The 12,174-nt window shown below is 48.7% G+C and overlaps 1 protein-coding gene across 4 annotated transcripts in view; it reads right to left on the minus strand.

Annotated features, from left to right (window-relative positions):
- Positions 1-3,588: 3,588 nt before the first annotated feature.
- The window catches only part of MTCH2 (mitochondrial carrier 2), a 274,703-nt gene continuing 266,117 nt past the window's right edge, over positions 3,589-12,174 (minus strand). For all 4 annotated transcript variants that reach the window (XM_086959750.1, XM_086959748.1, XM_086959749.1 and 1 more), the window contains one exon: positions 3,589-4,378. In XM_086959750.1, the coding sequence (XP_086815876.1) occupies positions 4,292-4,378 (87 nt within the window). In that variant the 3' untranslated portion in view covers positions 3,589-4,291. The remainder of the gene's footprint in view (positions 4,379-12,174) is intronic.

Below are 12,174 nucleotides of genomic sequence, written 5' to 3' on the forward strand. Positions count from 1 at the left end.
CACCTATCTTGTGATACTTCAAAGACTCTTCCAGGACAACAAGGTGCAATCATCCGGACCCAACACTAGGCGGCGATCTATGCACAAGATATGAATTTAGCGGCCCACATGCCTCGAACAACACTTTCGGGGGAAAATACTTGTAAGAGAGGAGTAATCTCTGCATCCACATCTGAAGGCACAGAACTGGCATCCGCGCAAGTGGGTGGCACTTACACGCCACCTCGTGCATCACTTATAGAGGGGAACTATACAGGCGGGGAGGACTGCTTTTGAGTTTCCAGATCCAGTCTGATGAAGCCTGGGGGAATATTCATAAGGGGAGGAACTACAGAAAAAGTGAAAAATTGTCTGATTATCAATGACATTTTTAGAAAACGCAAACCACTAATTTTGTTGAGGTTTATATACCCCTTTAAATCACTGGTAATGTTCTTTGTACACACAATCTCTCACAGAAGGATTCGTTTGACTTAACTATTGAAGCTCTAATGTGAAAATGTAATTTTTTTCTTTCAGGATACTCCAATTTTTTCTTTCCTTTGTAACAAATTATCACTGGGATAATCAACATGGTAGCTCTCTCTGTGGTCTACCAAAATGATGAAGTTGACTGTTTCACAGAAATTACCTTTAGAAATCTGTCATGAAAAGATCTTGAAGATTACCGGGAGCACAGCAGGTGTGGGCAGGATACGGGAGGAACATGAAATTAAATTTGAACTTGTATAGTGCATTAAACCAAAGGTATCTAAGCGCTATACCAAAGATGCAAAGCGGAGTAATGCCTACAGTGTCCAGATGAACTAGGATGAAAATAGATAGGTTGTCAACATGCATCTGGTTCTGTGCGCGTACTGCCATGGGATAGAGGCCAGTGTCAGCCACAATCAGTGTCACACCCCAACATCAAGCTATGCTTCAAGGCATAAAAAAAGGTAAAATGAAAACAGCACAGCGTAAGGGTGCGGCGAGATGGGAGGTGGCAGAGAGCTTAGGCAGTCCACATCAGGTTGAGAGGAGGAAAAGGGCAACTAGTAATGCTGGAGCAGCAGGAAGGCCATGACTGACTGCAGGCATCAATGCCAGGTAAGGGCAGAAGAGAAAGGAACATTCAAGGGGTAAGGCTGATGCAGAACAGACTGCAGAGCATCAAAGGCCAGGGCGAGATGAGAAGGCGCACATCTAAAGCATGTGCGAAGGAAGAGGCAGACCAATGGGATAAAGTGCAGGGCAAAGGCAAAAGTGGGCAAGTAAACACCGCTCTACAGGCGCCACAGCTCTTATGAGCTAGGGTTTGGGAGGAATGGAACAGACAGGGGTTATAGACATGAATGGCATGGAGAAAATTAACCGTCTCAAAAGCAGGTCCCCAGAGGAGCCAAGATGGCGATCGGAGCAGACCTGTAGGCTCCCGGCTCCGCCAGCCTTTGTCCGCCGCACCGACATCCTGGCATATATCCTGGTGAAATTTAATACCTGATCGCGTGCGGCGCGTGTTTTCCCTGAGTCTCTCCCTGCCCGGCAGCCGGAGATAGCTCCGAGACGACTTTCAGCCCTGGACCCCGCCTGCACACTCGCGCTTTGCCGTGCCCCGGAGAACTGATGGTGGCCAGCCTACCCTATCGGCGCTGAAGACCTGAGCACCGGTGGGAACCTCATGAGGCACTGTCCGTGTGGCGCCGCTTGAGAAGACTTGGAATATGCGGTGAGAAGTGAGCGCTTGCTCCAATGCGGCACTAATCCGAAACGGATCCTCTGTTTGGGACAGATCGTATGCGGAGAGGGTCGCTCGGCCATGTTTGCTTGCCCACGGTTGCCTGGCCCCAAGTCTCACTACCCTGCTCCGGTATGGGACGCCTCTCCGCGATGTGATACTCACTGACATTGTCTTTGGTGCTACTGAAGTCCTACATTGACGCTCGCCTGTGTCACATTTATCCTGCGATTACCCTGGATTTGCGCCATAATGGCTTTGTTTGATGCTCCGTGTTTTGGGGGAGAGTGCCCGTCCCTGCCAGTGGACTGTGCTGCCCCGCTTGAGATGGGGTCCGATTTTCAGTCGCCTTCCTTTGGAAGTGAGAGACAGGGGCTTCAGCCCACACTTTCTTTCGGTATCATCCTGAATGCCCTGCGCGACTTTCGTGCCGACATGCATCAAGGCTACCAGGTACTTGGGGGGGAAGCTGAACGATATGGCGTCGGGGCTGCGGCAGGGATGCAACGCTCTGATCCAGCAAACCCTCCATTCGTCTCTGCCTGCGTCCCATGGGGATGCAGTGCTACCTTCTGCCTGCCGGATAGATTTGCCCGCCTCCAATTCTATGGACGCCCGAGACCGCCAGCCTGACAACGATGACTGGGATACTTTGTCTCCCCTTTCACCGGAGAGTGCTACATTGTTGGTTTTTACATCGCGAGTGCCTTGGAACCTGTTCACAACATTGCTGACCCTAACGATAGCTCCTGGGCTATATCCTCCGACTTTGTTATCAAAGAACTCGTACATTCTGCAAGTCTCTGAGGAACCCCCTATTGTAGTCGGTGGATTTGCTGGTGACTTTCGACGGCCATTTTATGTTTCTAAGACACTTTCATTCTTTCTGCGGCCATATTGTCTCTTTGTTTCACAGTGGGCGGGCTTATTCCGGGGCGCGTATTTGGGGATGTATCCACGATCGGGCCAGGGCTAGGCTGCTCCTTGTTAACAGCTTCTTTGCTGGTTGAGCCGGGGTTGGGACGTTTTTTCTGCATCCAGTTTACTCTGACGCTGCTTTCCTCTTTGCTCTCTCTGGGGCGGGCTGCTTCCCTTTTTCTGACGGTTGTGGCTCCCCACGGGGGGCGGATGAGTGGGGCCACCTGAGATCAGGCCAGGGCTGGTTTCTTTCTCTTCTGTATTTCTTTGTTTCTTCTGGGGTCGGGGTTCAGTGTTCTTAGGGAGTTTATTGTGTTGTAACATTCTCTGCATAGCGTTTGGTCTTAGTTCCTTGATGGTGGCCTCCTGTTTCCTTGCAAATGCTTCCTCTATTATGCCTCCTTCAGGGTGCTCCTTGAACGATGATTGCTATCCTGGTCAGTGATTAGCCTTGACTCTCTTCGTGGTTTCCACGTTGTACTCGACAAAATCATAAAATTAAACCTTTTCCTATCCTCATATTATGGTTCTATGTTCTACACGATACTCTTCGCTCATGGACTGCTTTAAAGGCGTTCTGTCCTATTGGTTCTTTCGTATCCTTTCCCCATATGTCATAGCGGCCGGCCCCTAGGGGTTGTAGGCAGACGCTGTGTATTGTGCATTTTACAAATAAAGGTTTTCAAAAAAAAAAAAAAAAATAAATAAAAAAAAAAAAAGCAGGTCCCCTACACTGAACCTCTACCTAGCAAGCAGCGCATGGTGGAAACTAGTAGTGAAGACTGGCTTGTAATACCTTATGTTGTGTCTTATCCCATTTGCTGTTTAGGAGAGTTCCTTAATGAATGTGTGCCAAGTTCAGTTGCGTTCAGCTCTCCATGGACACTGGATCGAGGCCTTGAGATCCACAGAGCTCACAGTCTCACAACGGCAAAACAGAAGAACACCACAAGTGAGAGATTGGATTTGTCTTTAATGGTTTTCCATCATTACCTGGGAAACCCCAAGCACATTCTTTAGAACAGTCTTTTCCTTGGCAGATTCTTAAATTGGGAAAACTATTTAGACATTATGGAAGAGTTCATCTGTTGAGGGATGCCAACATCTTGGTCCAGCTGCGAGCAGCACAACTGTATCCTACCCATCTGATGGGAGTTCTGTCAAGATACTGGCTGCAGCTTTGGTTCCTGCTCTTCATGCAACCAGGCATTCTCTCATCCTCTTTTACCACCCTGTAGCTAGAACAGCTGGAGACCAAGGTTCAGCTTTGTTTACGCTTGAGCAATGTGTGTGAGAATCTGACTGCAGCTGGTGGCTGAAAAGGGAGCGGTCTCATTTAACTATGACAACGGAGGACAACCTGGAAGTTCAGGACAGCTGCAGACGCTGCACTCGCCTGTCGCGAAATCACCTGCAGCTTGTAATATTAGGGCCATCGACAGTGAGCTGAAGTACAGCATCCCCTGCCCAACATGCACCAGACCCTCCACCTCACAACCCCGGAGGTCTTCAAGAAACAATGCAGAGGCAAACATTCCTTTCCCCCAAAACAGAATAAAAAATTATACATCCAAAAATGTGTACAAATCAATTCCCTCCCCCAGCATTCTGTAAATTCCAGGTCCAGCATAGGTGGCACAAGTTGGCATTGGCACTTTAGTAAAATCTTTTCTGTTCCAAAATGTACTTCTTCCCTGCTGGCGCTTTCCGGAAGAACAGGCTACTTCCACGACTTAAATTGCCCTGAGGAAAAAACAAAAAAAAAAATATTTAGAATCAAAATGATCGCTTTCCCAAGAGAAACATCCTAGCTACAATTGTCCCATGCAATGCCTACATTTCTGACATTGTGTTTGACCTTAAAATATAACCAAATAGATCTAAGTCTAGGAACCCTGCCTGTGTGAAACCAGAGGTTCAACGCCTGAAATCAAACACATGTACCCTTAAAAGGCTCTGGAAAAAACCTACCTTAGCAATTTTAACAGTTCTCCAACAGCATTTAAGAATGTATTAGGCAACTGAATGGATGGTAAAAAGAAATCACCGCTAGGCTGTGATTCTAGTAGCTGCAAGCCAATAAAGGAACTGTACAGCATCAAGGATTTCAGAAACCTAAATGTACAGGAACAAAAGTGGCTGACTCGGGAACTATGGGAAAGCGCAGCACGGAAGTTCATTACAAAAAAGAAGCGTGACATTGAAACTTACCAAGAGAGGAAAAGGTGGGACTCCTCAACTACAACAAGCACTCCCCAATCCAATCACAAAACAAATCACAGTCTCAAACTAATGAGCATCAACATACTCATACTTGAAGACCACTCAACAAAACACTATCGATCTTCAGAATCACCCCTTGCTTTACACAGAGGTACGTTGCGACAGTTATGCCGCCTCCTCATCATCATTAGTGTTGTGTGTGTGTCTAACAGAATTAAAAAAAAAAATCTTTATTGATTTTAAACAAACAGCACAAAGGCAACATACGGTACAGTTATACCCATACATGTAGACCAGTGCAATCCAAAACGCAACTCAATGACATTCGTGTAGAACTCAGTAGTACGTATAGTCATCACAGTAAGAAAGTAAATACAATGGTGTAATAATGCACATGGTAGAACGGGCCTGCAGTTCACACCTCCTCCACAACTTCTAATGTCCTCAAATATTCAGTAAAATAACTCCAATAGTCTCTAGGTCTAGATTCCAGCTGTAGTTCCTCCTCGAATGTTAGAAGCTTATCTCTACAGCTCGTCATATCTCGCAACCAACGAGACTTCATGGGCACATATTTACTGTTCCAACATTGTGCGATTTGTCTTTTAGCTAGCAACAGTGACAACACAAAATGTACGTTTATTAGCTTTGACTAGCGGTAAAAACCCAGCAAGCAAGTTTTAATCGTGCACTCCAATTCCACACCCACCATTATAGGTATGTTAGCAGCTATTTCCTCCCAGAAGGCTTGGATTTTCGGACAGCCCCAAGCCAAGTGTATAAAAGTTGCTCCCTCTCCACCACATCTTTTGCACACATCTTCATCTTGTAAGCCATATCTATACAGTTTGTTAGGCGTGTAATATACCTGATGAAGGAACTTGTAATGTATTATTCGTAGGTTTCCGTTAGGTGTAAGTATTTTCACTAATGCACATGTCTGTTGCCATTCCTGCTCTGTTAGCAGATCTGCCAGTACTGTATCCCATCGTGTTTTAGCCTCGTCAGTGGTGTGTGGTATTTCTGCTTGTGCCGTGGAGTAGAGTCTCGACACAAGGTGTGATAAGTCCTGGGTCTCTATTATAAGTTGCAGCGTATTTAGACTCTCTGGTTCGTTGGGAAAAGTGGGATAGAGTTCTTTCAAAGCTCTCTTTAACATGTAATGTGTAAAGTGGAACATCTGCGTCTTGTTTTGTATGTACGCCAAATCCTCCGTATCTCTAAATCTACCGTCTTGGAACAGATCACCCATTTGATTCATGCCTACCTGCTGCAATAATAACATGCCTACTTTGTCCCCTGGGACCGACAATGCCTGATGGTGGTGCAGCGGAATTGCTGGTGCATATAGTGGGGTTTTGTTTGTTAATTGTCCCAGTTTCCGCCAAGCCTTCACTGTGGTATCGATCGTATTTATGTCATTTGCATGTAGTGGTTGTCTTAAATGTGTTAGACTCGCCGTCAATGGTATCGGGTCCGCGTCCCCCTCCTCTACAGCAGTGTGTGTAAGGTACGGCACCTTGTGGTACCAGTAAGCTGCATATTGCGCTTGCGCGCATAAATAGTGCAAGAAGAAATCCAGCACCCCGAAGCCTCCTCTATCATATGGGAGCATTAGCGTTCGGAGGTCTATGCGAGCTTGTTTACCCGCCCATATCAACTGCAAAACCAGTGTTTTTATTCATCGGAACACTTCCCCGGGATGAGGAATAGGTATGTTGTTAAAAAGGTAGAGGAATTTAGGCAAGATATTCATTTTTACTATCGCAATGCGATCCGCTAGCGATAATGGCAATTGTATCCAGCGTTGGACTTTGTGTTCCAGCTTGGAGATTGTACACCCGTAATTGGAACAAATCACTACTTCCGGGTTTCTGTGGTACCATACCCCAGGTATCGTATTGGATCCGTTTGCCAGTCTAAAGGGTAGTCTATGTCGTGTGGAGTAGACGTATGCGTTAGCGGAATGATCAATGATTTTAGACCAGTTTATGGTCAACCCGGAGTGCCCCCCGAATTTAACATACTCTCTTAACAGCGGATTCAGATGTTCCTCGGGGTCACTCACATACAACAACATATCATCTGCATATAATGAAATATGAAGCGGTCTGGATGAGAACCTCAAGGCCGATGATTTGTACATCTGTCTAATCCGGCAAGCCAACGGTTCAAGGGCTAGCGCGAACAACAGGGGCGACAGTGGGCACCCCTGTCTGGTTCCTCGCTCAATTGAAAAGGTGTCCGAAACGTATCCATTTATTCTGACTCTAGCGCTTGGTTTTGTGTATATCAGGGACACCCATTGTACAAACCTCTTGGGGAATCCCATTCTCTGCAGAATGGTTAGTAAATACCGCCACTCTATAGAATCGAACGCCTTGGCGGCGTCTAGCATCACCGCCACTGCCTTCGTGGAAGGTGGGAGAGGGCAAACAGCGTCCTAGTGTTACGTGACGTTGCCCTCGACGGGATAAAACCCGCCTGGTTAGGGAGCACCAAATTCGTCATCAGTGGTTTCAGTCGCACCACCAATATTTTTGCTACGGTGCCACGCAGGCACAATGCACCGGGACACACAGACACACATATACACAAGCAGAGCTACACACGCGCACACACAGTTACACCCACACACGCGCCCCACCACCCCACTCACCGGGCTCTTCTTGCTTCCTCGCACCGTTATGCATTTCCTGCTCTCTATCGAGAACCGGATCACTCCTGGAATCCCTGCTTTCTTCTCCCGGAATCCCTGCTTGCTTTTGGGCTCCCTCTGCCTCCAAGGTGCCGCGCTCCAGACGACCTACGTCACCGCTACCCTGCTACAGAGGGGTGGAATCTGCCGGAACTTCGCAGGCTCCTGCCTATCGAAGTAGAGCCCGCCTCACTCGCCTGCGTTCCACGCCTCGGAGCTATAATTCGGACTGCCTTCTGGAAAGTACGTCACAAGACCGGCCCCACTGTGTTCGAGGGAGAACGAGCAAATCAAACTGTGCACTAGCACTGGGCTGAGCTTCTTCCGTTCTTGTCTAGTTACAGGCCAGAGACTCAGCATTTCATCTGTGAAGAAATGCGGCGGCAGTAACCAGTAAAGGTAGGGCTTTAAGTGGGATGAAAAAACTTCAGAGTCTCTCAAAGGGGCATGGCTGATGTAATAAAGGCATGTCATAAAACACATAAGCTACAACGCTGTGCTTAGCATAGAGCCCTCCCTCCCCTCCGTAATTCTGCAGCTCTGTCGTTACATCCAGACCTGCGTGCGCGTCTCCTTAACGGGAGCCTCTGTGCAGTGCATGCAGTTCGGGGCTCACTGGCTGTAGGTGCCAGGGAGCAGCCCCCTCTGGCACTGATGCCGACAGCAAGCTTTCACCTCGCAGCCAGAGCGTGAGCACATATGACTGTAGCATGGGTGTGTGAACAGATGGGTGACAGGCAGCAGACGCCTCTCCGCGCCAGGGCGTGTCTGTCACTGTGTTTCTGTGTACCCTCTGAGCACTGTGTGGTGTGTTAGTGTGTGGAGTTGTGAGTGTCTGTGTCCAAACGGATCTCTGTGTGCAGATGAGTGTGTGTGTGTGTCTTTTGGAAAACTGTAATTCTCAGTGACATTACACATGTGCTTTTGTCTAGGTTTCAGCGTCGAGTGTTTTTTTTATCTAGGTGTGTTTTTCGGCACGTGCCTATCAGATTGTAGGTGTGTAGATATGATTATGCGTGGATGCTGGTTTGGAAGTGGTACAGACGTGCTTGAGTGTCAGACTGAACGTGTTGATGTGTGTATCTGATAATCTATGTGAGCGTGTCTGTCAGTATGCAGATGTGTTTGTGTGAGTGTGTCAGTATACTAATGTGTTTCCGTGAGCCTGTCTGTGTCCGTATACAGAAGTGTGTGTGGGCGTGTCTCAGTATGTAGATGTGTTTGTGTGCGTTTGTCTGTATACAGACGTTGTGGGCGTGTGTCTGTGTCCGTATACAGGCAGCCTGCGGTGCTTCACCCGCCTCTCTACCTTGCATGTCACCCGGGGGCACAACAACAAAACTCGTAAACTACACCTGAAAAACCGATCTAGATCTGTGCATAAGTGAGTTATGCCTCATTTTATTACCACTTCTCGTATTTGGCAAGGGTGCTGTTGGATTTAAAAAAACGAATTTAGTGGGTTGTGTGGGTCCTTGTTAACGCACCCCTCCCTGCTCCATACGGAGTCTGCTGAGCCAGTCTAATATTACAACGGCCTATCAATCGACCAACCCTGTAAAGGGGACGATATGCAGGCTAGGGTTTCATGTAACTAACAAAAGAGGGACCCAAACAATCCAAAGGGGTAGGGTACCAGAAGACAAACTGTCAATAAAGGTTCCCCTTTGGGTGAACTTATAGGTTAACCACAATTCAAAACTAAACATACATACAGTTAATTTCAATACCACAGACTAGAAGCAGCAAATGATAAACATGATAGTCATACAAAAAATTTACATTTTATTTTGGTATATTAAAAACAATATTAAAAACAGTACATTATGATACACCATAAATTAATAACAGAAAAAATGGGACAATACACAAGGAAAATAATTCCAAATTAAAAAGAGGAGAATACACAAGTTCAGACAGATAGTTGAATCCTACTCCAAGTTGTACATTTATGCAATGTTGGGTGGAGATACACTAAGTCACTGAACAAAGAAACTCCTCAGATTGTGAACTTAAATATACAATTCAGAGTAGGATTCAACTATCTGTCTGAACTTGTGTATTCTCTTTTTAATTGGAATTATTTTCCTTGTGTAATGTCCCATTTTTTCTGTTAATTTATGGTGTATCATAATGTACTGTTTTTAGGTTTAAAGTATTTTATTGAAGCAGGGTGGGGTAGGACACAAGGGGGCAAGGAACAAATAAACCACAGGAACCGCACAGCAATGTGCATCAGACAGCAAGTACAGTAATGCAGTTACAAGTTTGCAAGAGGCCCCATCCGACTCGGGAGCATAGCTTTCGCACCTGTGGTCACATACAAACAACAAGGGGGGGGGGGGGAGAAAGGGAAGGGGGGACGGGATGGGGGGGGAGGAAAGAAAATCAGGGGGGGGGGGACCGAGAAAGAACGGAAGAAAAAAAGAAAAGAAAAAAGAGGGGGGAAGAGGGAAGGGGAAAAAAGGGGGAGGGGTGAAGGGAGGAGAAGCAACCCCGCTCCAAGAACCTACCTAACCAAACAGAACCCCCAACTACCTAACCCTAACCCACCCCCTGTACTGTGCCAATATCTACAGTCTCCACTACATGCAACTCTCCGAAAATCCCCGCTATACAGTACCGACCCCATCCAATCAAGCAGGCGGGTCCGGTGGCGGTGTCAGTCTTAACAACCTAAGGTATCTAGGGCAGGTGATCTCCCGAAACTCGGAACATAACAGGCTGTGAAAGGGTTCCCACAGTTCCTCAAAGGTATCAGTATCCCCCAAGGCTACTAAGGACATCTTCTCCATTCCAAGGACATGCCATAATCTGTGCAGCCAACCAACCACAGAGGGAAGTGTGGTAGTGCGCCAGTGTATGAGAACATTCTGCACCGCTGACCCCAGCGCAATTGCGATCTGTCTACCTCTCTTAGATCTAAGGGGATACATCAGCCCATTCGGCAACCCTAGCAGAACATAGGCCGGGAATCTAGGCAGTTCTATCCCAAAGCATTTGTCTACCTCGCCCAAAACCTCTTCCCAGTAAGGAGCCAGCAGGGGACATTCCCATAGTATGTGTGTTAGGGTACCAGTATTGCCACAGTTGCGCCAGCACGTCCCTGGTATTGCCCTGTCCATCTCGTGCAGTTTCTCCGGAGTACGGTACCAGTAGGTCGAGATTTTAGTGAAGGTCTCCGTGAGACCCGTGTGGTAGGCCGAATGACGTGCGCGGAAGGAGATGTGTTCCCATTCTTTATGGCTCAACACGCGCCCGAGCTCACGCTCCCAACGTTCCCGACCGGGGTTGTGAATATGAAAGGAGGGGGGCTGCAGCATTTTATACAGGTCTGAGATCAGTTTAGCGTCCGACGTGCGAGTAATTAACCAACGCTCATACGCCGTGATTTCCCGGTGTGCCGCGTCGCGCACTTGGGGTTGTAATGCCCAGTGGCGCGCCTGCATGTATCGCATGCGCTCCGTTTCCGGGAGGCCATAATCCCTCCTCAGGTCCGGGAAGGGGACAATTCCCTCAGGGCAGTACAAGTGATACAGAGTGCAGCAGCGGGCCACCCGCCAGCGCTCATAGGCGCCCTGCTCCATCCCGGGGCCGAAGTCCGGGTTGCCGATGAGCGGCGTAAAGGGAGAGGGGAAGGTGGTAAGCTCGCACCTGGCAGCCACCGAGTCCCACGTCCGGAGCGGGACCCGCGTTACCAGGGACGCATAGAGATTGGGGGGTCGATGGGCTCGCTTCAAGAATGGTACTTCCTGCAGCGTCCTACCCGCCACCGCCTGGTCCTGGAACAGCCAGTGCTTATCAGACTCCCACCGGCTCCATTCCACTAGATAGCGGAGCTGAGCGGCCTGGAAATATTTCCGCAAGTCCGGTATCCCCAGCCCCCCGGCTTCCGGTGACAGCATAGCGATGCTTCTCTTGATCCTCGGCCTGCGACCCTGCCACACGAACCGCGCAATGGCAGTCTGTGTCTCCGCAAGCCACCCCACGGGGGGCTGGAGCGGCAACGCTCTGAAGAGGTAAAGCACCTGAGGCAGGAGGGTCATCTTCACCGCGGCCACCCTACCCAGTAACGACAGCGTGCCCTTATTCCACCGGCCCAATTCCTCCCTGATTTTCGCGCCCAGAGCCGCGTAGTTGGCCGTGACCATCTCCGGGAGGGAGGGCGCCAATAGGATCCCCAAGTACGGGATCCGGTCCCTGGACCAGCTCAGAGGGTAAAGCCTCTGTAGTTCCGCTCTAGTGGCGTTAGTAAGCGAAATGTCAAGGGCGGCCGACTTCCCCAGGTTCACCTTGAAGCCCGCCACGTCGGCGAATAAGTTCAGTTCCTCTACACAGGCCGGCAGCGATCTCCGCGGATCATCCAGCGTCAGAATGACATCATCCGCGTACAGGCTGATCGCATGATGGAATTCACCCATCTTGACACCGACAATGTCGGGGTTCTGCCTAACCCTCTGAGCAAAAGGCTCCATGTACAGGGCAAAGAGCAGAGGGGAGAGAGGGCACCCCTGTCTCGTACCCCGCTCAATGGGGAAGGGTCGAGAGCTGCCGCCGTTCACCCGGACTACCGCAGAGGGGAACCGGTAACAGTTGAAGATCAGATGACGGAAGTTCT

This window comes from Lissotriton vulgaris, chromosome 2_2 (assembly GCF_964263255.1).
Source record: "Lissotriton vulgaris chromosome 2_2, aLisVul1.2, whole genome shotgun sequence".
Lineage (NCBI taxonomy): Eukaryota > Metazoa > Chordata > Amphibia > Caudata > Salamandridae > Lissotriton > Lissotriton vulgaris.